General features: G+C 46.4%; 1 protein-coding gene across 2 annotated transcripts in view; it reads right to left on the bottom strand.

Annotated features, from left to right (window-relative positions):
* The window catches only part of RPS6KA1 (ribosomal protein S6 kinase A1), a 148028-nt gene that overhangs the window by 56741 nt on the left and 63382 nt on the right, over positions 1 to 27905 (bottom strand). Inside the window, exons 3-4 of one of the 2 annotated variants that reach the window (XM_060257997.1) lie at positions 15936 to 15986; positions 2968 to 3084 (exon numbers count right to left, since the gene is read on the bottom strand). In XM_060257997.1, the coding sequence (XP_060113980.1) occupies positions 2968 to 3084; positions 15936 to 15986 (168 nt within the window). Of the gene's footprint in view, positions 1 to 2967; positions 3085 to 13681; positions 13862 to 15935; positions 15987 to 27905 lie in introns of those variants that run through there. The other variant, XM_060257998.1, reaches the window with a different exon arrangement.

The following is a 27905-nucleotide window of genomic DNA, read 5'->3' as shown; positions in this document are numbered from 1 at the left end:
AACATGGCTTCTCTTATGTTCTTATGTGACACAGAGTGTTGGACTGGATGGGCCATTGGCCTGATCCAACATGGCTTCTCTTATGTTCTTATGTTAACAGTAGCTCAGCTGCAAGTCTTGCCTCTGTGCCTCAGGCTATTTTATTTGGTTTATATGTTGCCTTGAAAATTCTGTCAAAATAGACACAGACACACACACAAACCTTTGCTGCATGCTGAATTGTGTTTATCATCATCAAGAAACAGGATGCTCTCTCCAACCTTGCCATATACAGCTGCCAGTCATTCAGAACTCAACCAAGAGAGAAAGAGCCAGTATAGTAAGGGATAGAGTGTTGGGACCGCATCTGGGAGATCTTGGTTCAAATCCCTACTCTGACATAGAAGCTCACTGGGTGACCTTGACCACTCTCAGTATTATTTACCTCCCAGGGTCCTTGTCAGGATAAAATGAAGGAGGGGAGAATGATGTTATAAGCTGCTTTGAAGCCCCACTAAATCCCCACCAGGGGAGAGGGATTATCTCTGGTTACGCCATATGCCCACATTCCTATTTCATGGTAACTGGAACTAGTCTTGAACAGCTATTTATAAATCATGTTTTGCACAAGAAGGGGAGAGGGAAGAATCAGGCACAAGCTTAATCTACATCCATTGTTATTTAACCAAGTTAAAAGTTGGGACTGAACGCAGCCAAACCCCAATGAACAGCCACCTGCGGAGACCACACTTGTTATGCTTTGTTGGCAGCAGGAAAGAAGTTGACACATATTTTCTCTGCTTGCTGCTTAACAGGGAAAGCACCGTGTGGGCAAAAGCATTTGTATGTGAGGGAGGGGAGAGGGAGAACATTAACATCACATGGGTAACTGCAACTCCTACTTTAAAAAAGGCAAAGAAGTCTGATGCTGCTGACATAAAACAAAAAAGTTTTACAACAACAACAAGCAGAGATCCTCACCTAGAGAGGCAGGGTCACATCTCAAGTTACCACCAAGAGGCCCAATTTATTTATCACGCTGGTAAGCCAGAACAAAAAATATTTACCTATTCAGGGCAGCACATCCCCAGCATCCCTGTTTTAACTGCACCGCAATGCCCGCAGCTTTACTACACGTGCAATTGTCGCCCCAGCAGCACAACAACCACCTGAGCCAAAGCTCTCTGACAGGCTACTGCTGTTTGTGCGGTAGCCAAATTCCCCATTTAACAAAAATGCTAGTTGCGTTATGAAGCTACTTGGGTTAAGTTTAAGTACTTCTCATTTAAAGCAGGTCAAAAAAGCTGATCTGTAGGCTACATTTGCCATGGCAATTCTGTAGTGTCACAGCACACCAACAGCAAATTCTCCTTCTCCTTCTCTACAAGTTTTCACCACAGGATTTGGATCATGAAGCAAAACACAGTCTTGGTCCAGTACTGAGAACAGTTATGAAGGCTAGTGACGGTACAGGATGCTTACCACCGAAGAGAAATGGTTTGGGATGGGGTGGATGTGAGAGTGAGCATAACTGAAATACTAGAACATCAGATGCCCTTCCATTTTCAGTTTCGTTTGTCAAACCCATCCATCTCCACTCAAACCTTTGTGCCAGGTGCTCCCAGCAGCCAAAAAGAAAAGATAACGATAGGTAAATAGCAGCACCTGTGATTTGTTGCACATGCTTGTATGCTTGGCAGCACAAGGATGCTTATCCCTTGCTATGCAGTGGGAGGGTGGAATAGAGATCTAAGCGAGCAAATCAGTCAGTCAGTCAATCAATCACGGACTCCACAGATATGGCAGCACAAAGAACGGAATCTGTGCTGCCTTTGTGGTTCTTAAGGTAGCTTCCAATATGTTAACTGGGGGACTGTTTTGGGACCTAACTTGGATTGTAGACCACTTACTCTAGTTTAAAATTTATGTTCTGGAACATGTCTGAGGATTTCTTTGGCCGCCATGGGTTGCTGAACAAACAGCAAACTCACAAAGAAGGAAAAGTAAGGATGCAATTTTAGCTTCTTCTCTGTGCAACAACCTTCAGAAATGGCATTGCCAGGGCTCTAAGAGCTAAATCTCCTGCACAGACTTAAACCATCAGCTTGCCTTAGAGTGAATCAGAGCATAGGTCCATCAAGGTCAGCCTTGTCTTCTCAGAATGGCAGCAGTTTCCAAGAGGTCCTTTATATGACTACCTGGGTCCTTTTTAAACGAAGATGCTGGGGATTTAACTTGGGGGTCTTCTGCATGCCATGCTCTACCACAGGGGTCCTCAAACTTTTTAAATAGGGGGCCAGTTCACTGTCCCTCAGACTGTTGGAGGGCTGGACTGCCATTACTGTACAAGGCCGCGGGCCGTCAGTTCTCCGTCTTCTGCATCTCTCTCCCTTCCCCACACCACACACCCCGGCCTGGGAACTCACCTCACCTCGGTATCGCCTCACACTCTGTTTCCACCGCCTCAGCCCAGTGCCGGAAGTGTGCGTTGCTAACGCGAGTTTAGGTCGAACGTCACTTCCGGTCTGATTTTGCCATAACCTGGCGGGCCGCATAAACGTCCTCAGCGGGCCGCATCTGGCCCGCGGGCCGTAGTTTGAGGACCCCTGCTCTACCATCAAGCCACTGCCCCTGCCCAACAATCTGAATTGTTAGCCAGGGGAAAGTCTTGTTCCTTTTGTAATGAAGGTAGTGTGATCCATCCTCCACTCAATAATGCTCAGATGCCTTAACTACTGTAAAGAAAACTATGTTGCTTAACTACAAGAAAATTAAAGAGTTACCTTTTCTTCAAGATGACAGCTGCCACAGTAAATAACCCAAATTAAAAACCGCATGTAGCACAGCTGAGTGAGTCTGTACAGACGGTTTGTGTTTCCTTGGATATGGGACAATTACAAATTCTAGTTATGAGAGGTAGAAGCCACCCCACTTCTCCCCCTTTATTGGCTCAAAGGTGGACAAATTTTATTAAAAACATGAACTCACTTTGCCAAAAGAACCTTGCCCCAGTACTTTAAGGAGCTCAAACTGTGATGGATCGGCCTTCTCAGCTCCCTCCTTCACAAGGTACGTGATGGTAATTTCTTGGACCGAGCCTTCATTCTGAAAGTTAAGGAAAACAACAGGTTTAGCAGATCTTCAGACTTAAATGGAAGGGTGGATCAATTCCACTGCACAGTTAGAGTTCTTGGAAAACAGATTCATTCTCTTACCAACTTGAAGCACTCCTTAGGCCTCAAGCTCACAAAGAGTCACCAGGCGTAGTCCTAGGGAAGTGGGGGTTCCTCATTTTAGACAGTTCCAAAATATGCCTGAGTCAATCAGGTGAGCAAGATAGTGGTAGGTACCCAAAACTGCTCGACACAATTGTATCAAAGTGCCTGCACCTTCCTAGAAATATGTGCCCTGATAGTGTGCAAAGACACTTAACAGCTCTGCAAAAGTCAAAGTTCTCAAGACAATCAAGCCCATCCATTCATGCTTTATGGCAGGGGTGGCCAACGGTAGCTCTCCAGATGTTTTTTTGCCTACAACTCCCCTCAGCCCCAGCCAGCTGGGGCTGAGGGGAGTTGTAGGCAAAAAAACATCTGGAGAGCTACCGTTGGCCATCGCTGCTTTATGGAAATCCAAGAGGATGATGTTACAATGAACAGGAGCGAATGCTGCTTTGGGCAGGGAGGACGGGACAGGGAGTGCTTCATGCCAGTAAAGTTGTACAAAGTTTGATGTCTCTTCGACATTGGCGGCATATGTGCAACCATCTCAGAGACACCTCAATCTCTCTTTCCACCCCAACCCCCACACAGGATGAAAGCAAGCAGGTGCCAGTCTGGCCACAGGAAAAAAAAAGAGAGGAGAAATAGCTTAGAATTAATAGTGCAATGGGAATGGTGTATTTACGCTTGTATAACACCGTTAGGGGTTGAACCACACATCTTGGGTTTGGGGTGTACATTCTGTGAAACAGTCAAACATGTGTTGTGGGTTCTCATTTCCTATGTTTGCAATGAGATAAAGACCATACAGCACATGAAAAAAGGGCTTCAGTCTCACTGTTTTACTGACCTGATCAGATGCTATCTAGCTCACTGGGAAAACCCACAGAGTCCCTGTGATACATATTTTTTCTCAAGTTATCACCCCTCTCCCCCACTGTTTCAAGACAGGCCTTTTCTCCATGTGTACCATGGTCCCAATTTGTACTGGACATGATGTATGCATATTCTGGGGAGAACCTTTGAATCACATTTGACTGTTACACAGGGAGAGGATTCCAGAGTCCACCTGTGTACTCCATAATACATGGATTCTTCAGAGCCTTGAACCCTGGGGTTAGGGCAGCCCAGAAAGGCCAAGTTAAACAATGCCAGAAAAAAAACCACACATTTGCTTGGCAGAGTAAGCCAAATAAAAAACAGACATCCCAGCTGCTGATGCCCAACTTGAATTTCATACAGGAAAATGTAACAAGTGAGAAGTCACACTGAACCAAATCAGGAGAAGCCTTGGAATGGTTGTCAAAGAGAAGCTGCATCTTCTTTTGCCAAAGCAGACCAGCTACAAACTGGAACGGAAAGGGTTTGCTCTGTGCTATGCAAGTTCGTAAGTTGTTGACACACGCACATATACCCTTCAATTGCTCTGCATCTCAACGACTATCTGTTGAACTGTGTTAACGAGATAAAATCAGCAGGTCAGGTGTACCTGGCTTGCACTACTTTTCTTAGAAAGTGTTTTAATACTGCACACAGTATTTTAATACAGCACACAGACACCCCTCTCAAAGCAGAAAAACTGGCAATAAAAAATAAATCAGCTAAATCTGTTACAAGGCTCTTTTGGAAGAAGGCTTTGCACATTCTTCCTGTATGAAATCCAACATGGACTAGGAAAAGCACCATCATCATAGGGAAAAATCCCATGAAATACAATGTTAAAAGAAGACTAGGAAAGATGATCTTTTTGCAATCTTGTCCCTGGTCTTCTAGGACATCCAAGAGCTACTCTGCAGCAGCCAGCTCACAAGCTATCTGCCTAAGACCCTTGTGCTAGATACTGCCTTAATAGCCTGAATTTTTACTTATTTGGGGGGGCGGGGGGCGCAGAGTGGCACAGGAGAAACTCCAGTAATCCCTCATCTACAATGGCATACAATCCAAGAACAAAACCTTTGTTAGGCTTAACACTAGGGATGGGCACAAACCGGGAAAACACAATTGCTCTGCTGAACCGAACCCAGCTGCTCTTCTGAACTGAACTGATTTGGAAAGTTCAGGACATGAGGAGGTGGCCCCCCAGGGTCCTAGAGATTGTAACATAGCAGGGCACCCCAGCTGACTCTCCTATACCTGCCCATCAAGTTTAGTGAAGATTGGTCTTGGGATGTCCAGGTTATTGACCCCCAAACCAATTGCCCTCAGGAAAGTACTTTTCAGGGAGATGTCAGGGGTGGTTTTCTGGAGTGTACAGAACAGACCCCCTATGTGAGCTACTGGCATCAAACTTGAAGTGGACTTCCCCAGGATGCCCCCTTACCTGCCCTACATGAAGACTGGACTTGGGGGTCTGAGTTAGGTGCCCCCAAAAATGTGCCTTTTGGGGAGATGTTAGGCACGGGTTCGAGAGTGTACAGAATGGACCTCATGCGAGCTAGAGGCATCTGTGGAGAAATACATTGTCTCCTGGAGGCCTGGCATACTGCAAAGCCTTCCCTGTGTGTTTTATCAGTTTTTTTCTCTTTAGTCAGAGGAGGAAACCCATTCGCTGGCATATCAGCTTCTCCTCATACAGATTCTAATGGATTTAGACAAAAGAATAGTCAGTCATCCCCCTCCTCTCCCCCTTTCTTCTGGCAGGGAATAGAGAGTTGGGGGTATCAAAATCTTTGGAGACAAGAGGAAAAGAAGCCTTAACTTGGGCTGACCAGAGTCAAGGAAGAAAAGACACAGTTTTGCTAAAACCACCTTGCAAGGGGGAGGCAGTTTCTATTTTCTTTGAGATGCAGAGATGCACAGACTTCTTGTCTGCGGTTGGGAGCCGGCCACCATTTAGGGCCATGCTTCCGGCCTAGAGAGTTGGACTCAGCCTCAAAGGAATGATAACTCAGTAGGGAACAGTAACTTACTAAAGTTAAAGAGCCTGTCCTAATTTAACATCTGTTAGGCCACATATAGCTGAGAGGGACAAAAGAGGTCTGGCTGTCCTCAACGAGTGCCAGTGTTTTCTCAGTCCTGGCCCTGACCTGGTGGAACTCTCTGCCAACAACAGGGTCCCGTAGGATCTTCGACAATTTTGCAGGGGTGCAAGGCGGAGATGTTCCACCAGGCTTTCAAGTAACGACAGCAACGATAGTCAAACTGGCAACTCACTTCATTTTCTGCTTCCTAAGCTCTCTCTCCTCCCCCATTTTGATGGAACAATAGAAATGAATAAGCCAATATCAGGGAATTTATAAGATGTTTTAGCTTGAATGTTTTTATTGTTTTAAATGTATGTACTTTGTATTCTGCTGTGCATCACCCACAACCTGGTGTGAGCTGGGATGGGGTGATTAATTACCGTAAGTCTAATATATAAATGAATAAAACAAATACGTAAGATACGCATTGTACCAATTTATTTGTTCTTCCTTGCTTCACTCTGGTGTTGTGCTAAAAATATACTTGCGGACATTTTTTTAATAAATACTTTAAACTTCTGATTTTGGAAGTGATTCTCTGTACCATGTAGACCCTTACTGTTTTGGACATGGCATTTTAAAGAGAAGCCCCAGGATGGGGGGAAAGGCAAGCAGCTGGCAACTGGCTATTCTCCCAGAGGCACACAAGGCATTCATCTGTCCAACTGGAAGCTGTTTTCCACGAGGTCCAGAGCAGGATGGTCCAGTAGGGCGAGGCAGACCTGGCCTGGCCCAGGCAGGAACAGCAGAGGCTGAGGATTTCTCCCAGGGAGAAGAACACCCACTTGCTCTGGGGAGGGACGGTGGCTCAGTGGTAGAGCATCTGCTTGGGAAGCAGAAGGTCCCAGGTTCAATCCCTGGCATCTCCAACTAAAAGGGTCCAGGCAAATAGGTGTGAAAAACTTCAGCTTGAGACCCTAGAGAGCCATGAATGGGGCTGTGGCTCAGTGGTAGAGCATCTGCTTGGGAAGCAGAAAGTCCCAGGTTCAATCCCTGGCATCTTCAAAAAAGGGTCCAGGCAAATAGGTGTGACAAACCTCAGCTGGAGACCTTGGAGAGCCATGAATGGGGCTATGGCTCAGTGGTAGAGCATCTGCTTGGGAAGCAGAAGGTCCCAGGTTCAATCCCCAGCATTTCCAAAAAAGGGTCCAGCAAATAGGTGTGAAAAACCTCCGCTTGAGACCCTGGAGAGCCTCTGCCAGTCTGAGCAGACAATACTGACTTTGATGGACCCAAGGTCTGATTCAGTATAAGGCAGCTTCATATGTTCATATGTTCATGCTGGTGGAAGGGCAGGAAAGGAGACTGATGGCCATGCAAGCGAAGACTCACCATATGACAATCTTGCACACCCAGTTCTCAAGGAGGTCAGAACTGGCAGGCTCAAGGGACTCCGTGAGGTACTCTCTCCCTGACCATCACCTCAACAGAATCCTCTGCCATCATATGGCCAGCACTGCTCTGACCTCCCGTTTCACAACCAACAACCAGAACTGGGGATTCTGGCTTGCACACCCTTCTCCGCCCTCCACTCCTCCTCCTCAGGTTCTTCCTCCTGCTGTTGCCTCTGGTCATGTCCGCAGCTCTGGAGCCCACACACCTTATGGCAGAAGACATGCTTCCACTGAACGAGCTGTAATTACAGAGAGCAATGCTGCCCTTGATGCGGGGGTCGCTCATGCAGTCCAGCTTGTACTCCTGCTCCTCACGGAGAAGGCGTAACGTCCCATTGATGCCCACCTGCAACCTGTCTGCCCAGGCCCTTCCCATGGGAGAACCAGCATCCTCTCAGGACCTGGCTGCACCACGGAGTTCAACAACTGTTCCATCCCTCAAATGAGGGGGATGACTTGCTGGCTATGTGGGCACAGAGCACGTCAGTGGTCTCCTGGAAGGGCCTGAGGACACGCTCCATTTGGGAGAGGGTCAGACAGCTGTTGGAGCTGATGCTGAGCTTCTCTTTCCTGTGTTGGATGGTCATGGAGGAAATGACATCCTGCACCATGTTCTGTGCTCCATGAAACATGCAATCACAGTGTAGGTGGAGTTCCACAGGATGGCCACATCCCGAATGAGCCAGAGTTCATGCTCCTCCCACTCTCCTTACTTCTCTCACAGCGGATGTGCAGCCTTGACGCTGTGTGAGAAGTGGCTGGCCAGGCACTGACAGTTCTCCAGCAGGGCCCTGGTCTCAAGGCCAGTATGGTGTAGGGGTTAAGTGTGCGGACTCTTATCTGGGAGAACCGGGTTTGATTCCCCACTCCTCCACTTGCACCTGCTGGCATGGCCTTGGGTCAGCCATGGCTCTGGCAGAGGTTGTCCTTGAAAGGGCAGCTGCTGGGAGAGCGTTCTCCAGCCCCATCCACCTCACAGGGTGTCTGTTGTGGGGGAGGAAGGGAAAGGAGATTGTGAGCCGCTCTGAGACTCTTCAGAGCGGAGGGTGGGATATAAATCCAATATCTTCATCTACCTCACAGGGTGTCTGTTGTGGGGGAGGAAGGGAAAGGAAATTGTGAGCCGCTCTGAGACTCTTCGGAGTGGAGGGCGGGATATAAATCCAATATCTTCATCTACCTCACAGGGTGTCTGTTGTGGGGGAGGAAGGTAAAGGAGATGGTGAGCCGCTCTGAGACTCTTTGAAGTGGAGGGTGGGATATAAATCCAATATCTTCATCTACCTCACAGGGTGTCTGTTGTGGGGGAGGAAGGGAAAGGAGATTGTGAGCCGCTCTGAGACTCTTCGGAGTGGAAGGCGGGATATAAATCCAGTATCTTCTTCTTCTTCTTCAGATGCAGCCTGCGCACCAGACAACGATGTTCCTGAGGCAAATATTCCTCACTGCCACCTGTATCTGTGACCAGGTACCCAAGAGTGATGTGTCTACTGCCCAGACACTGTGATTTCTCCCCTGAGTCCTTAGCAATGATGGAACCGAGGGATGCGCAAGAACTTCTGCGCCTGAGGTTGGTTGAGCTCGAACTGAGATCTGCCAGAGCTAGTCTTTCTGTGCACATTTACTTAGGGAAGCAAGCCAAAGTACTATCCCCGGCCAGGTATCTTTTCAACGTCACTATCCCAAAATATCGGATAGCTTTCTCAAAAGCACGGCTCAACGCACTTTTTTCTTCGGTGCTTTTGGGACGTTACGCCGGGTGCCCATATCTGGAAAGATTGTGCCCCTGCAATTGTAATGAGGTTGAAACATATGAACATATGAAGCTGCCTTATACTGAATCAGACCCTTGGTCCATCAAAGTCAGTATTGTCTTCTCAGACTGGCAGCGGCTCTCCAGGGTCTCAAGCTGAGGCTTTTCACACCTATTTGCCTGGACCCTTTTTTGGAGATGCCAGGGATTGAACCTAGGACCTTCTGCTTACCAAGCAGATGCTCTTCCACTGAGCCACCGTCCCTCCCCACTCTCCACATTGTTTTGCAGTGCCCAAATTGCAAGAACTTGAGGGCAAGACTGATCTCTCCGATTCTCGGGTCCTTGGCGGGCTGGCAGGAAGATGAGCAAATTGCCTTCCTCCTGTCTGACGCTCATTCTGATGTTTCTTCTAAGATTGCCTGTTTCTGTTACGCTGCTCAGTTGGAAAGGAGGGTAATTGAGAGTGTAAATCTTGGTTATGGGTTTTAACAATATATGTAATAGTAGGAGACAGGGATTTTGCGTAAGAGGTGAGGGGTTTGTTTCTGTTTTTTAAGTTTTGTCTACTACTACTACTGCCCAACCACGCTCTCAGGCTACTCTGTATCATCACACGATTTTCGCCATTGTGTGGGCCACATCCATCCCCTGTGTATGGAGGAAAACTATCCTGTAGCTAGTTGACAGCACCATAGGCCTCTCTCCTCTCGAGGTGTGGCTGTGGTTCTGATTCCCAAGTTTCTCCGGTTGCCACCAGTGGGCAGTGAGGGAGAGATAGCTGTGGCGCTGGCCACTCCAGAGGTCAGCTGTCAGGTGGATAGTTTGGCCTCATGCTTTAGAGAGCCTTGACTATCTCCTTCACGTGGAGCAGTGCATGGAGGGCAACTCTTGTTGGCTTATGGTCCTCTTGGGAGGGGATGGTGTACCAGGCAGACACGTGGTACATTAGCAGATGAAAAGCCACATCCTCCAAGAGGAGGAATGGTTGGCCATCCCCAGCAATCATTTCACCAATGAGGTGAGAGTGTTTCCTGAGCCTTCCCGCTTGCCCTTTTCCCAGGCACTGGCAGCATCCCCATGAGTAGCATCCTCTTGGCCCGGAGCTTCTCTTTGAGTGTCCTGCTCTTCCCTCCACCTCTCCCTGCTGCGTAGGAGTGGGCCTCTTCTGCCTCCCACTAGTGGCCAACACTCCTTTGTCCAGCAGTGACAAACTTGGGTGTGCTCACTGTAGATGCCTCTGGTGGCCAAGTGTTGCAGGTCTCGGCCCCTCTAGACATGGCACACCTGGCACTCCACCACACATGGTGTGGTGTGGAAACATTTCCATGCAGTGGAGTGGAACCATGTCCATGTTGGAGCAGGTGGGAGGCACAGCAGCTTCTTGGTGTTGGGCTGCGGAGTGCTAGGTGGGGGTGTACTGATGGAAGCAGGAGCAGCAAGGAGTCGGGAATCTTGGGATGTGGAAGGGGAGGATCCATCACCACCACCACCCTCCAATTCATCACCATCACTATCCTCCCTTCCAAACAGAGTTTCATGCTGCAGCTTAGGTGGCAACCTTGAAAACTTCCAAGTTGAAAGCCATGTGGATGTGGATGGAGCAGAGGAAGTGAGTGCTGAGACCCCTGATGGTGAGCTGGAGGCATCCTCTGCGGGGAGGAGGCTGTACTTGTCACCATGACCACTTGGCACAGGGGAAAGTGATGGCATCCTCCTGCAGCCAAGTGCGACCCTTTCCAACCCCTCTCATGGCACCCAACAGTTGACCAAGCAAGCACCCAACCCAACCCCACCTCGGCTCAGGTGGGTCAGATGCCAGAGAAGGAAGGAAGCAGATAGGCAGGGCAGCAGGCAAACAGGTGCAGACTGATGGTCCCGCAGAGGAGAAGCCGTCCGGTGGGTGTGCAGGGGGGTTCAAATGGAGAGCTGGGAATAAAGCGAAGTCATCCCAGTAACTCTGGAACAAGTCCCCCAAGGCAGGGTGGGGGAGGCAGGCTGACAAACACAGATCACCCCCCAAGGAGAAGCAAGTCAAGTGGAGAGCAGTGGGCAGTAAAGTTAAGTGAGTGGGCTATGAGCAGGCATGCAAATTTGAAATGCTGCCGGCATCAGATCTTCCTGATCTTCCTTCGGACCAACACAGCTATCTGCAACCTGCAGAAATGGAACGCTACCAGGTAGTTTGTCTGGCTAGAGAAACTCTGTCTCTGTCGAGCAGCAGGGTATTAAGATGCTAAAGTTCTTTGGGTGGTCTCTGTCCCTAAACAAAAAGCGAACACACAGAAACTAGCCCTCAAGTTTCGGAATCTGACTAAGCTCCAGTTTACACTAAACCATGCTCTCTCCCCCATCCCGCTCTTAGCATAATTCCCATGCCAGCAGGAACACTTTTTTCCAGCACCTTGGGACCCGACAAATATGCTGTTTTCATCCAACACCATATGCCCTCCCCACCCTCAACAGAAGCAGAGCTATCTACTTTCCAGTGCTTTTTGGCTGCTGGCAACTACCCGGAATGTTCGCACCCCCCAAAAATTACCCATCACACCATGGCAAACACCCTTGTTTGTTGCACAACACAGCTGATGCAGCTGGCACATCAACGACACAAAGACTTGCTCGCCCATCTGCTCAGCTTGGCTAACAGTTCTGGAGAAAATAGGAATCTGCCTCTTGGCAGCCTCACTCCGCCGCAGGGAAAGACTGAGGAGGTGACAAAGCTTGCAGCCAGCATGACTCGAAATGCATCATTTTGTTAGAAGTGGAGACAAAACAGAGGATGCAGAATAACTCATCTAAAGAATTCTAGGCGCTGGTGGCGACGCCGTCTTCTGCAGTCTCTAGCCAATCTGAGGATTGTTAAAAACGTTGCCAACGATTTCATTTGGAAGAGAGCTGGGTTTTTAAAGAGCTTTTGAGAGTTATAGCCTAAGAAGCAGCTGAGTACAAAGTCAGATCACTGCTCAAACTTTCTGAAGTATTTACTGCCTTAAGTGTTGTCTACTTCCGGTTTGGTGTAGTGGTTAAGTGTGTGGACTCTTATCTGGGAGAACCGGGTTTGATTCCCCACTCCTCCACTTGCACCTGCTGGAATGGCCTTGGGTCAGCCATAGCTCTGGCAGAGGCTGTCCTTGAAAGGGCAGCTGCTGTGAGAGCCCTCTCCAGCCCCACCCAGCTCACAGGGTGTCTGTTGTGGGGGAGGACGGTAAAGGAGATTGTGAGCCGCTCTGAGACTCTTCGGAGTGGAGGGCGGGATATAAATCCAATATCTTCATCTACCTCACAGGGTGTCTGTTGTGGGGGAGGAAGGGAAAGGAGATTGTGAGCCCCTCTGAGACTCTTCGGAGTGGAGGGCGGGATATAAATCCAATTTCTTCTTCTTCAGGGCTGGCCTGCTGCGAGAGCCTGGTGGTATGTCCAAAACTAGAGTTCTGGCCTCTTGGTGGCTACAGCTTACTATCCCTATCTGGTCATATATCACAGCACACATGAAGCTGCCGTATACTGAATCAGACCATGGGCCCAATGAAGTTAGCATCACTACTCTCTGGGAGCAGCTCTCCATGGTTTACTGCATCACCTTCCACTTGATCCTTTTAACTGGACATGCTGTGGATTGAAAATGTAACCTTCGGCTTGCCAAGCAGACGCTCTACCATTGAGCTGTTGCCCTCCTCTCAAGTGGCATCTTCAGAGACTAAAACAGAATTTTGGAGACCTTGTATCCTCTGACCAAAACACCAAAACAAGTAAAACTTAAGTAAAACCTGGCCCCACTCAATGCACAGCAGCCAAGAAGGTCAGAGCGCCTGCTCCAGCTGCAACGCCACTGAGGATGTTCTCCGCAGCTGAGAACAAAACGTCTGGAAGGAAAACTTTCTCCAATAGAACGCGGCACTTGATCCCGAAAGAGTCTACAAACCCTAATGATGTTACCAGCCGTGAAAACCTGAAATCTTTGATAAGTAAAACTTATTTTACTTAGAACTGCTTTTCTTCCTAGTGCACCTGAAAACATGTTTCTCTCCTCCGCCGTATTCTTTTGTCTACTCTGACTGGCAAGGGCTCTCAAGGCGCTCAGGTAAAGGTCTTTCACATCACCTACTGGATCCTTTTAATGGGGTACTGAAAGGACTGAACCTGGAATCTTCTCCATGCAAAGAAGATGCTGTAATGTTGAGCCACAGTCCCCCCATAAATACATTGGAAAGCATTTCCTAAAGAACTGCAGTGCAGCTAAAAGAGAATTTCTCTTGAAGAAGCACTCAAAGAGGAAAACATCGCCATCCACAATATGGCACAGCAGAAGCAAACACAGACAGCAACAAGGCACCGCCAGCCACACTACAAGAGCCAAGGTGAAGTACTGACCGTATCAGTGCCATTGACATGGCCTGGGGAGAGCAGAGGGAGGCTGTAAGCTTCCGAGCGCCGTTTGCCATGCAGCCACAGTGCCAGTAAGGCAAAAAAGCGAGGAAGCCGAGGTTCCTTAATCATTGCCATTGTCCCATCACCACCACAGCGGCACATCGCCAGACACCAGAGCTCTGTGGAGTTAGTTCCCTATGGGAACATGGCTGGGGGTTGGGATGCCGTACCGACTGAGGCACCTTCTGCTTCACAAAAGACACAAGGTAGTGTGAGGGCCCCAGCCAACGGAAGTGTGGAGGCAGCAAAACAGGTTAAAAAAAAAAAAGTTTCCTGCTCTGCCGAGAACCAAAACCCTTGTGGTTTATTCACCTCTTTTGTTAATTTGCCCAGCTTCATGGCTTTTCTATTCAGGGCACTCCCCTCCAGCCTACTGGTAGGGGACTGGTTTATTTAAATTGTGTATCTTCACACTTCTGCAAAAGGGACTAACAGAGCCACAGTGGACAGAAAACAAGGACACTTGGGTAGAAATCCTGCTTAGTTGCACAACTTGAATTGCAACTAGTCTGAGTCTGTGTGATACCATGGTCCAATCTGGGCTTGAGTTCCCACCTGGCCATGAAACTCTCTCTCAGTCTAACCTACTAGCTCAAGAGTTAAAATGGATGAAAAGAACCACCTAAAGGATGCCTCCTCCTGTAGCATCCTGCCCACCAGTTAAGATCCTCTTCCCCAGCCTTGCTCTGTGCCCCTACCTGCAAAAGTGAGGCAGATGGCAATCAGAGACAGGGGCTTTTTCAGTGGCGACCTCTCATTTTTGGGATGCCTCCCCCTTGAGGCTCTCTGGGTGTCTGTTTTACTGTCTTTTAGGTGCTAGCCAGGCCAAAGAAAGGTAGCATTGGGACACAAACTACACTGCCTCACAGGTTGTTGTGACAAGGAATAGTGGGTATATGGGGAGGGGGGAGATGAAGAAAAGAACATATATGCATCTTTTCTCATAGGGATTAAGACAGGATGGTGTTAAAAGACAGCACCCCCTGCTGTAGCTTGTCCTAGCCTTCAAAAGATTCCAGGAAAGAATCTTTGGCAGCTTGTACCTTTGCTAGAATTCTTAAGAAGAAGAAGATACTGGATTTATATCCTGCCCTCCACTCCAAGTCTCAGAGCGGTTCACAATATCCTTTATCTTCCTCCCCCACAACAGACACCCTGTGAGGTGGGTGGGACTGAGAGGACTCTCACAGCAGCTGCCCTTTCAAGGACAACCTCTGCCAGAGCTCTGGCTGACCCAAGGCCATTCCAGCAGATGCAAATGGAGGAGTGGGGAATCAAACCCGGTTGTCCCAGATAAGAGAACTATGGCTGACCCAAGGCCATTCCAGCAGGTGCAAGTGGAGGAGTGGGGAATCAAACCCGGTTCTCCCAGTTAAGAGTCCACACACTTACCCACTGCACCAAACTTCCTAATCTATTATTAAGATCAGCTCTGTCATGTCTAATTCGTTACTTTCCCCGAAAAACACTTTCAATCACAATAAACCCATCATTTTTTTTTGTCCAGAACACACATTGCTTAACCTTCCTAGCCTGCGGGGAGAAGTCACTATCAGCAACTCCCCTTTTCTTTAGCTTTCCCTCAAGAGACATTATTCCCTAAAGAGCTGAGAGTCATAAAAGCCTATAATTAAACAAATGTTAGTCTTTAAGGCACCTCTGGACTTTGGTTTTATTTTGCTACAACAGACTAGCATAACTGCCTCTGCAATCATTGTTCTAAACCAGGTTGTAGCATCAGAAGTTCACCAATAGCTGAGCAGTAGCTTGTGCATCCCCTAGAAGACCCAGGAAAAGCCTGAGAGAAATCTGCTTTACCTTCTGTTCTTATTTCATCGTATTTTCCCTCTTCGTTGCTTCACTTACAGCTTCATTTCAGGTGCTCTTGCTAGCCCATGTTCTTTTTACAGGACAATATATTAGGAAGGGTACCTCAGGGTTCCCCCCACCCCCAATCACATATAGTGGGCAGAAGGCAGGATGCAGAACCAGTCTGTCAAACATCCAACACCCCCGCCCTTCCAACTTTCTGTCCTAACATAAGCATCCTTCCCCACTTCCAAGCCTGAACTCAGAAGTTGTTAGCCGCCCTGAGCCTGCTTCGGTGGGGAGGGCGGGATATAAATAAATTTTTTTTAAAAAAAGGTGTTAGCAGTTCATTGGGCAAGGAGGTTTTCTGTAATGCTCAGATCCTTACCTTAACTACAGAGCTCACATCTCTCTCAATCCAAATGGGATCCTGTTTCGCCTGCAAAATGAAAGAAAAAAAGTAATGTAAGTAAACTAAGTTGCCCAAACATTTTCTTCCACCACGTAACCGAAGCAAGAACAGTGTTTAGATCCAATATGAGCACTAACAAAATTAATCACACGACTTTCATGTGCCAAAGCCCCTTTATCGGATCCACGAATAATCACAAATCGGTACAAACGGAACAGAGCCAGAGCCGCAATTTATTTATTTATTTAGTAGGCTTATATCCTGCCCTTTCCCATAACGGGCTCAGGACGGATCACGACATGAACTGAACGACAATAAAACCTACAATTTAAATTTAAAAAACAACACAATAAAATTAGCAAACCAAAGACAATAGAACAACAGAATAGAATGAAGCGCATATCTGGGTTCAAATCCACTCAGGCATATACTACTGATCCAGAGCCTCAAAGCCTACCTGCCTCACTCTTTGTGAGCATAACATGGAGCAAGGGAGAACAACGCATGGCCCCCTGAGCTCCTTGAGGAAAGATACAAATGGGATTAACCATGGAATTGGGAAGAGGGGTGCCAAAAAGTTTGATAAGACCACTCATGTTTGATATGGTGAAGGTAGGGAATCAGCACTACATGGTGTTTGCCTAAACTAGGTTCAAATCCCTATGAGGCCTGCCTGGATGACCTGCACCATATCTCAACTTAGCTTACCTCACAGTGCTACTTGGAGGATGAAAGGGGCTCCAAACTCCTTGGATGAAAGGAAGGGGGAATAAACAAAAATATGGCCTTGTTATATGAAGTACCATCGTTAAAGGTACCCCCAAACTGCCACTGCACTGCATATGGGGGGGATGCACAACTTCTAGGAGTCTTCAGCACCTGATGTTTGGTACATAATTCCTTAGGTTAGCATTATTCTCCCTCTGTGAAAAGTTGAAATCACACTACAGCAGGAATATATATATATATATTTTAAATGACGTTCTTACATGTGGGGAACCCACAAACATTTACAGGGGTCATTTCAGTTTCCCCTGTAACCCTCCCCTTTATTTCCTCTTTTTCTCCCCTTGGCAGCCTTATCTCTTTTCCCCTTTGAGCTGCTTCCTGCTCTCCTTCCACTCATCAAATAACCTCTTTTTTATCTGTCACTTCCCTGTCTTCATCTTTATTTACTTCATTTCTATCCCACACATTTCTCACCAATGAGTACCCAAAGTGGCTCGTGTCGTTTTCCTCTCCTTCATTTTATCCTAATAATTCTGTGAGGTAGATCAGGAAAAGTATAACCAAGTTGCAAGAGTCATGCAGTAGCATAGTTTGCTTTGTTTAGGTGAATTGTGTAGTGGCCACTGCTGAGCCAGCCAAATTGTGCGAGTTATGTAGCTGCTTGGCCCAGGAGCGTTGAGATGCATCAAGTCACTAAGTAGCCTTTGCCAGACTTGGGTGAATTGCACATATCACAGGGTAGCAAGTTGCCTAATGATTGCAGCTGAGCCTAGCCCCAGTGAATCCTCTTTTCAGGACAGAAAGGAAGGTAGGGGAACGCAAGTGGACAGGAAGAACAAAACAGCCCTAGAAAAGCCCCTTCCTCTTGCTTTTTACTGACAAAAACCAAGACTTGTTTGGTGACAATACTGTTGTATTTGTCTAGCAACGTGAATAATGGCCATGGATATCTCAGAGGACATTCATTTCTTAAAAGATATAGCTACTGCTTGTATTATTGGGGGGGAGTCAACCACCTAAATAATTCTTTTGGTGAAATCTAAAATAAACCTAGATCTTCTCTTAGAAAAATCTGTTTATGGCTCCAGTCTCTGGATATAAGTACCCACAGATAGGGGATTAGATGTATTGATGATGCTATTTCCCTTCCTTGCCAAACACTTCTTGAAAGCCTAAACCATGGAAATAGAAGGCATTCTGATATGACAGACAGTTTAAATGTGCTTAGTTTCATTTGGCTCCAGAATTTGGGTTCCCCTGGGTACTTACAAGTTCAGAAGTTCACTTTAGAATAAAGAGGTTTTTTTAAAAAAAAATTGTGGAATTAACTCTAGCTAGACATGGCACTGTGAGCACACCTTTCTAGCACCTACTCATTTTCTTCTGTGCCGAGGACACACAATACCACCACTTCAATTTCATTTTCTGGTTTCCTTTACTTAATCATAAATTCTTATTCTTCCTCTATTTTAAGAGCTTAAGCTGATTTTGGCTGGCCCAAAAATCACCCAGCAAGTTTCCATGGAAGAGTGGGGATTCAAACCTGGCTCTCCCTCTACTTCTCTATCCACTCTACCATGCCAACTCCCCCCACTTCCATGGCTATTTCATATCCTTCCAGACAGGCAGCTACCAAGTCATAGACCAGTTCAAAGGTTTTCCATCTTTTGAGAAGACTGACAGGTCCACCACTTATGGCTCAAAGACAAATGGAAATGTAACCTGAGACACACAAATAATGCATTCTGTCTAGGCAGATACACATTTGGCAAGACTGTTTATTGGCCCTGTACATCAGCCTGCAATTTACAGCACTATGCAGTACGGAAGTGTCGCTTGGTGGGGCGGGGGACATTCCTTGTCCTCATGACTACAGACAGATGGTCGAACAATTTAACCGTGGCATATAAACTCTTGTTGAAACCCAAGCCAACAGCAAACCCATTGTTTTTTTACGCAAGCAAAACCCAAGTTCTGTTGGCCCCTCTCTAGTTCGAAACAATTATGAGGGCCAGCACCATTGCGCATTTTCCAGCAGGCGCAGCTACTTTGTGCACCTGAAGTCTATGTGATCAACTCCACTAACTTCTGTGTTCTAATTTTTATAAACATGCATCATCTTTTCTAATGTTACAGTCGTCAGGGTGAGAGGGAGCCAGCAAACAAAGAGAACATGTATGTTGCATGAAATTCAGAGGCTAGAAAGAGTAAGGTACATAGAGAGACGGGGTAGGGGAAAGATTGCTACATGCTGGGGTGGATATAGCGTCTGCCTACCATCCAAGAGTTTCATTTCTACCTCCTTGCCCTTTAAGTATCTCTCAAGCTGCCTGAACACACAGGAAAACCCACAAAACCTCACAGCTTTACATATTTCTCGAGCAAATCCTAATCTTAGCCTTTGCTGGTATGTACGGGAAGTGAGTAGAATAGGTCACAAAGGAGGGACCAGAAAATGGATACATTTGACTGAGCATAGACATCTTTCTTTTAAGTATCATTCAACACAGGAAGGCCACTATCACCCAGCATAATGGGTGCATACATCCAGATAACGGTCAAGAGAAGCTGGGCAATTTGGCCAAAATGTGTCTCAACAACTGACACACACACCCCCTTTGCCCACACCAGCACACGCACTTCAGCTCCTCTTCCACTTTGACCACAGAGATCCTCCCAGTGACCTTACACTACTATTACTCCCATTCCCCACAAAAACAACCAGAGTATTTCTGTTCCCCCGACAAGTCTAATACACACCCTCTTACTGGAAACCAGCATTTTACTTGCATTGGGAAAAAGTTCAAAGGGAAGTTATGAGGATGCTTATCTATCATTACCACAAAGAGTGACCCCATAACTTCCTAGAACTAGCAGCTCCACCTCAACCGCAGCTTGAGACTGCTCCCTATTCCATTATCAACCAAGAGGTCCTTACCTTACACCCCACCACCTTAGTGAATGCCAATGAGGGTCAACTAGCCCATTCACTGAAGAAAGGGGGCAGCCATGTTGTAAATCAAGCCCAGCTAACCAAACTGTTAAACTTGCCTTGGTGCGGAAGAGAAGCCTCATCATCTCCACAGCTTCCAAGGAGCTTGTTCTCCCCACAGCACATCAACTACCTTCCCTTAAGCATGGATATTACAAAGTGAGAGACCCAAGCAGTAACTGTCTGGGCCTATTTTGGAAGTTTCAACATAAAGGAAATGGCAATTTCCACACTGAAAAGCCACAACAGTGTTGACAGTGCACAGTCAGTGAATCAGACAGGTAGTAAAAGGACACATGACCTCTTGCAAAGAAAATTCTAACCAGGGTTACTCTATATGGACAATGTCAGTAAAAAATCTACTGCCCACAAGGCTATAATTGGAAGTAACACATTTGGGCTTGAACAGTTCTACTTACGTCTGAATGCTGTTGTGACACCCCAAATGTGTACCCTGAGGTTGACTTCAAGATGTGGCAATATTCTTCCCCAGAAAAAGCTATCTAAGCTTGATTATCCAGATCTTAAATGGAAACTAGTTAAAATAGCTCAATAGAACTTCCATGTACAGAGGTAGTAAGTAAGGTTCTGATGGGGGAAATTTTCACAGGCTTCACTTCTTTGCAATGTGTTCCATTTCACAAAATCAGCAACAAACAATATATGCCATTGCTGATACAATATTTGGCAAGCTTGGCTATTTAGAAGTTGTAATCAATGTGTTTCAGGGGATAATCCCTATAAATGGAGTGACAGTAGTGTGTTTTATTAATCTGCAAATGGAGTGGGAACAGAATCACAAATACATATAAAAATTCAAGGGGAAAAAAATCATGTTACTTACTTTTATACCCCACTTTTCTCCCCAATGAGGACTCAAAGCCCCTTACAATGTTCTCATCTTCCATTCTATCCTCACAATACCCGTGAGGTAGTTTAGGATGTGTGTGTGTGACTGGCCTAAGATCACCCAGCAAGCTTCCATGGCAGAGCATGGATTTGAGTCTGGGTCTCACAGACCCTAGTCCAATATTTCATTAACTTTCAGCATGCACTGGAGCGACTTTGTGACCAACACTGAAGTCCTCAAGCGGGCGGAGGTTACAAGCATCGAGGCACTACTGTTGAAGACGCAGCTGCGCTGGGCAGGGCATATTTCCAGGATGGAAAACCACCGCCTTCCCAAGATTGCCCTGTATGGCGAACTTTCCACCGGCCATCGAAATAGAGGGGCACCAAAGAAGAGGTACAAGGACTCCTTGAAGAAATCCCTTGGTACCTGTTGCATCAACCATCACCAGTGGTCTGACCTAGCCTCAGATCGCAAAGCATGGAGGCACACCATCCACCAGGCTGTCTCTTCCTTTGAGAACGCACGCATAGCTGGTCTTGAGGACAAAAGGAGATCGAGGAAGAATCGTACTGCTACAGCACCAACCCCAAATCAGACTTTTCCCTGCAGCCACTGTGGCCGGACCTGCCTGTCCCGCATTGGTCTTGTCAGCCACCAGCGAGCCTGCAACAGACGTGGACTACTGCACCTTTCTTAAATCTTCGTTCGCGAAGTCAAGCCAAGAGAGCGAGAGAGTGATTTCAATTTGACCCACAAACCAAAATTCATATTACTATGTCTCCTCTCACATGGAAATCACCAATCTGATATGGAGCTCAAGTAAGGCAAGTGATTGGGTGCCCCAGTGACCTCCATGGATACGAGTTAATCTCTGTTGAAATTGATAACTACATACCCACATCCATGGCATATCACGCAGTTCTTTATGTATGCTTCAGTGCCTTCGTCTTTTTCTTACATTAAAAATGTAAGTGCATGCTGTGTTCTTTAAATTTTTAGAAGTATTATTCATATTAATGTGACTTCCACATAAAGCTTTCAACATATTTTAGCATTTAAATTGATGTTGGTTTTTTTCTGATCAATAAATGGCACCCCCTCTCAAAAAACAGTGGGGCGGGGCGCGCCAACTGACGCAGACAAAGCACCCCCCCCACATGGGCAAAGCACACTCCCACAAAGGCGTTCCCCCCATTTCTCCTTCCCGGGGGGGGGGGGGGCAGTGCGGCAACATTCCCTCAAGCACACACTGCTGCTGCTTTCTCCTTCCTGGATCTGTGTACGGACCCAGGAAGGAGAAAGGGGCGGGGAGTGGTGTGACATTTGCTCTGTCCTTGAAGCTTGCCTTCCTTTGGAAGGCATGCTCCAAGGACGGAGTAAACATGCTGCCCTGCCACTTTTCTCCTTCCTGGGTCTGCGCACAGACCCGGGAAGAAGAGGCAGGGGTCCTGCTGCCCGTACCCTGGGCAGCACCTGGGGCAGTTGTCCCCTCTGCCCTCCCCTAGATCTGGCCCTGAAAATGGGTGACAACTGTAGGATGTGAACCTCTGAAGCCCTGCACAGTCTACAGCCAGGATGCTTAAAGGAATGCTCGTTCGCATATGAATCGGCTCACCACTCAAGATCTCTTGAAGAGGCTTTCTCTGTGTGCCTCCATCTTCTGAAGGAAGGTTAGCAATTGACAGGGGCAGGACAGAGCCTTTCCTGAGGTGGTGCCTCAGCTCTGGAACTCCCCCCCCCCCCCTTACACACACTTTTCTTCTCATGTCCCCCAGGGCATCATTTTAGACATCCAGTGAAAAAGCTTCCGTTTACCCAACTTTTTAATAATTTTTGTTGAGTGGAGTATGTGAATGCAGGATGAGGGAGGGGTGTGACTCTACACACATTCACATGCACAGAGTTAATACTAAACTCTTGAGTCAATGTTTTGACAAAGTGAAACACAGTCTGCATTCTTGCGCTTGCTGATGGATTGTATGTAAAGCACTTGGACTTCAAGCAGCTGTGCAGCAAAGGCTGGGTTCCTACAGCAGCTGATCATCCAGGAAATAGCTGCAGTGCAGAAGATTCCTGCAGAACTTTGGAGGAAGTCACATAAATAACTGATGACTGAACTTCCAATAATTATTCACAAATGTCTAAAGCAGTGTGTTGGACATCTGTACCAAAGGAAGCGTCACACTATTCAGTGACTTATAGCTGATATAGCGAATCTACTTTACTAGATGTACAGAACTGTCATGTCCCAAGGGTGAGAGCCAGTTTGGTGTAGTGGTTAAGTGTGCGGACTCTTATCTGGGAGAACCGGGTTTGATTCCCCACTCCTCCACTTGCACCTGCTGGAGTGGCCTTGGGTCAGCCATAGCTCTGGCAGAGGTTGTCCTTGAAAGGGCAGCTGCTGTGAGAGCCCTCTCCAGCCCCGCCTACCTCACAGGGTGTCTGTTGTGAGGGAGGAAGGTAAAGGAGATTGTGAGCCGCTCTGAGACTCTGGAGGGCGGGATATAAATCCAATATCTTCTTCTTCTTTTAAAAGTCTGATTGCATTCATTCACTGGGTATTTTAATCCAGCTCATTTGCTCTCCTAGTTCCCTCATTTCATTTCTCTCCAACACCACTTTCTTGCAAACATAGACATCAATTTTACTACTTGAATTTGTGCTTCTTTTCTTTTTAGGAGGAGGAGAGACTATCACTACTCTGTGCCAAACACAAAAAACCCTATAAAAAGAAACTCAGACTTTCAAATCAAGCCCAGCAGTCATAAAATCCAGTAGCATCCCTAACTGCCACTTTAGTTTGGTGTTCTACAGCCACTGGCTTGGATTATACAGATCCATTCTGCTGGCACTGGCATTTCTCTCAAATAGAAGAAACACCATATACAAGAGTAAGTCTCCTTTTGCTGGAGGAGAGTCTGTTCACTAACAGATCTGCAGGATCCAGTCTAGCTGACTATTTAGCCTGAATACATGCACCAAATTTACTTTGGTCCAATAAGATCACAGTGTGCAAAGTGGTCTCACTGAGAGCTTTTCTGAAGCTTCAGTAATCATTCATGGGAAGAAACATGTTTGAATACTCTGGCACAAAGTCAAGCTTTCCCTTTATACAGAGCACAAGTTCCCAGGTGAACAAAGCAGTTATTTGTGTCCCAGTATCTCATTACCAGGATGATGAAAACGAATACAGGAAGGAAGCCTTTTTCCGGAAGGTGTAAAGTCCAGGAGGCTGCAAATAGCCTGCTGCTGAAGACGATACAGCCAAAGCAGAAGCCCCACAAATCATGAGACTGTTGTGAAGACAGAATAGGGGAAGGGAGAACAGTGTAAACTGTTCTGAGTGCCTTGAAACGAGGACAGGATAAAAAATGCACTATACCTAATTGTACACATATACAGCCAGTGCTGAAGATTCCTCTGTAGTGTCCCAAAGGGCTCTGCAAATCCCTGTCCAAATATGGAGGAGTAGCCCTGTTAAGTGTATCAAACTTGGGGCTCTTTAGCTTGGAGAAACGTCGACTGCGGGGTGATATGCTAGAGGTTTGTAAGATTATGCACGGGATGAAGTAGAGAAAGAAGTCCTTTTCTTCCTTTCTCACAATACAAGAACTCGTTGGCATTCGATGAAATTGCTGAGCAGTCGGGTTAGAACAGATAAAAGGAAGTCCTCCTTCACCCAAAGGGTGATTAACATGTGGAATTCACTGCCACAGGAGGTGGCGGCGGCTACAAGCATAGCCAGCTTCAAGAGGGGTTTAGATAAAAATATGGAGCAGAGGTCCATCAGTGGCTATTAGCCACAGTGTGTATATATATGTGTGTGTGTGTATGTATATATATATACACACACACATATATTGGCCACTGTGTGACACAGAGTGTTGGACTGGATGGGCCATTGGCCTGATCAAACATGGCTTCTCTTACCTTAAACAGCCCTCGTCTCTTTGATTCATTTCAAAGCAAATGTAAAGGGACTCTTCCTTTTGGCAGATATTTTGCCACCCACTGCTGTAACCCTGCGACTGAGGCAGTCTTTCCACATGAGCAGAGACACCCCAACACCCCGGAGAATGTCAGAACCTCCTTAAAGGTACTGTACCCCAGCGGAAGGCCAGGCTTGGCAAGAGAGGTGCCATGCAAGGAGAACACAGACATTGGCCTGAGAGATATATAGGCTAATAACAGGAACGATACTGCTGCCAGACTCCTCCAAGCAGCCCCCCCCCCCCCATTCTCTGAATCAAGGTCCCAACACCTAATGGCTAAGATACTGCCTACTGTCCAGCAAAAGTATAGACAAAGGATCACACATCTAGCCCATCTTCACCAGAATGAACGGATTATGTTTGGTAATGTGTTTCCTGTCTTCCTTTCTGTCATACCATGGGATGGATGGAAAGATAGAAAGATAGATAGAGATAGAGGATAGAGGATAGAGAGATAGAGGATAGAGAGATAGAGGATAGAGAGACAGAGGATAGAGAGACAGAGGATAGAGAGACAGAGAGAGATAGAGGATAGAGAGACAGAGAGAGAGAGACAGAGAGAGACAGAGAGAGAGAGAGACAGAGAGAGAGACAGAGACAGAGAGACAGACAGAGAGAGACAGAGAGAGAGAGACAGAGACAGAGAGAGAGACAGAGACAGAGAGACAGAGAGACAGAGAGAGAGACAGAGAGACAGAGAGAGAGACAGAGAGACAGAGATAGAGAGAGAGAGAGAGAGAGAGAGAGAGAGAGAGAGAGAGACAGAGAGAGAGAGAGAGAGATGATAGATAGATGGATAGATAGATAGATGATAGATAGATAAATTTATTGTCATTGTTCTCAAGAAAATGAGAGCAACGAAATGAGGTGCTCTTCCACAAACATACCAACACATCAACACCCACAAAAGGACATATACATAGACCATTTAAATGCATCTAAAAACACATAACCATTCATAACCCTGCATTTAGCTTAACCACGGCACTTGGATAGAAGCTGCCCTTGAATCTATTTGTCTTTGCCTTCAACACTCTATGTTCTCATACCAGATCATCACTACATTCCTGAAGTGATTCTTCCAGTGTTTGTCTTATATCTGCATCTCCTCCTTTACTCCAGGCTATCAAGGGAAAAATATTAACTTTCCAATGTTACCAAATTATTACCATCTAGCTCTATCCTTGCAATTGTTAGGATAAATCTTACCCTTCTGTTTGGTACCAGGGAAATGCCAGACACTTCTTTGCTCAAGATATCCTAAACCCATCACACCATTGTTGCATTAGCTCAACCTAGTAATCTTACCCTCAGGATACATTTTTTGGCATAAGCAGACCTAGTTTGGCACATGCCCAGCATGGCTCTGTTTGGGTGCCCAGGTAAACAGACACCCCTGATTCATATCAGGTCTTCTGTACATGTAGCACTGGTCATTTTCACATACCTTCCTTCTCCCAAACCTCAGTCTCATTCACTCTCCAAGATCCTTGCCCTCAACGCATACCAGCTACTTCTTTTAATTTCATTATCTTGTGTGTATGCTTCCCAATCTGTGTGTATATTTTAACTTTATTATTTTTCTATAATAAAACCTATTTTCCTTTATATTGGCTTGGTCCTTGGCTCCAAATAGGGTTCTCTCTAGGGAACAATCTCCATAAACATTGGTTGCCATATCCTGTTTTACCACACCTCTCGTTGGCCAATGCTTTTTTTGCTAATTCCCCAACATAAAATCAAAAGGCAACATCTTACAATAAAGCTGTTGAGGTAACATTGCACTAACAAAGAAAATTTAAAAAAAAACTGGAACTGACTGATTGGGGATTCCAGTAAAGAAAGACATTCTTAGATCTTCCTTATAGTAAACATTCAGAGTTTGCAGAAAGGGGCTTGATGAAGTCCTCCACAACAGAAGGGAACCGAAGAAGAGCTTAAAAACCACAGGATAACAAAATAACTTCAGCAGAAATGAAAACACCCTTTACAAAAACCACACACTTGCTCTTCCTGTTCTCTTTTAAAGATTAGGGCTGTTTCACAGAGTAGATGCATTTCTTCTAGTCTGCAACTGTGATAAATACCTATTAGAAAGGCAGATGTACTTCTCTAGACACGGCCACAGAGTGCAAAAGGAATCCCTACCACTTGCTTATCCAGGCATCTCAGGAACAGATATAGCTATATTTATTTAGGAGGGAAAATAGGCCACCTCTCCAGAGATCTGCTATAAGACAGCTCACAGTAAAAATACAATATTAGAACCACCAATATTAGAACAAGTCAAAAACAACACAAGGCCTTCAGAAGCCTAAAACGATATCCATAAACAGTCCTCTGGGTACAAGACCTCAAAATCAGCAAAAAACCCAAAAACAAAGATGGCACCTGACCATAAAAATCCTAGGTGAAAAGAAATTTTTGGGCCTGGCATCTAGAAAGCTTCAAAGAGAAAGGCATTCCAATGGCCAGGTGCTATCACTGAAGCTCCATCTCTGCTTGCCACCCATTTCACTGCTGCCACGGAAGGCACAGAGATCAGAGCATGGGAAAAGCATGCGGGTGAAGTGGAACAATACAGGATAAAGCAGTGCTTCAAGAACTCCAGCTCCAATCAGTTTAGGGCCTATATGAAGAAATGCATTTTTTTCCCCTTTGGAGATTTGAAATGAGCAAAACCTTCACATTTGTTTTTGTAAGTTCCCCCCACCCCAGGCACAGAACAGATAGGAAGAGGACAAAGAGGACTTACCTCAGCCCACATAAGAACATAAGAGAAGCCATGTTGGATCAGGCCAATGGCCCATCCAGTGCAATACTCTGTGTCACACAGTGGCCAAAAAACCCCAAGTGCTATCAGAAGGTCCACCAGTGGGGCCAAGACACTAGAAGCCCTCCCACTGTGTCCCCCCAAGTACCCAGAATACAGAACATCACTGCGCCAGAGAAAGTACCAATGATAAATTGTGGCTAATAGCCACTGATGGACCTCTGCTCCATATGCTTATCCAATCCCCTCTTGAAGCTGTCTATGCTTGTAGCTGCCACCACCTCCTGTGGCAGTAAATTCCATGTGTTAATCACCCTCTGGGTGAAGAAGGACTTCCTTTTATCAGTTCTAATCCGACCGCTCAGCAATTTCATTGAATGTCCACGAGTTCTTGTATTGTGAGAAAGGGAGAAAAGGACTTCTTTCTCTACTTTCTCCATCCCATGCATAATCTTGCAAGCCTCTATCATGTCACCCCTCAGTCGACATTTCTCCAAGCTAAAGAGCCCCAAGTGTTGTAACCTTTCTTCATAGGGAAAGTGTCCCAACCCTTTAATCATTCTAGTTGCCCTTTCCGCACCTTTTCCAATGCTATAATATTTTTTTA

The sequence above is a fragment of the Heteronotia binoei genome, chromosome 17 (assembly GCF_032191835.1).
Source record: "Heteronotia binoei isolate CCM8104 ecotype False Entrance Well chromosome 17, APGP_CSIRO_Hbin_v1, whole genome shotgun sequence".
NCBI classification, from domain to species: domain Eukaryota; kingdom Metazoa; phylum Chordata; class Lepidosauria; order Squamata; family Gekkonidae; genus Heteronotia; species Heteronotia binoei.
This window is presented reverse-complemented; position numbering and strand designations above follow the sequence as displayed.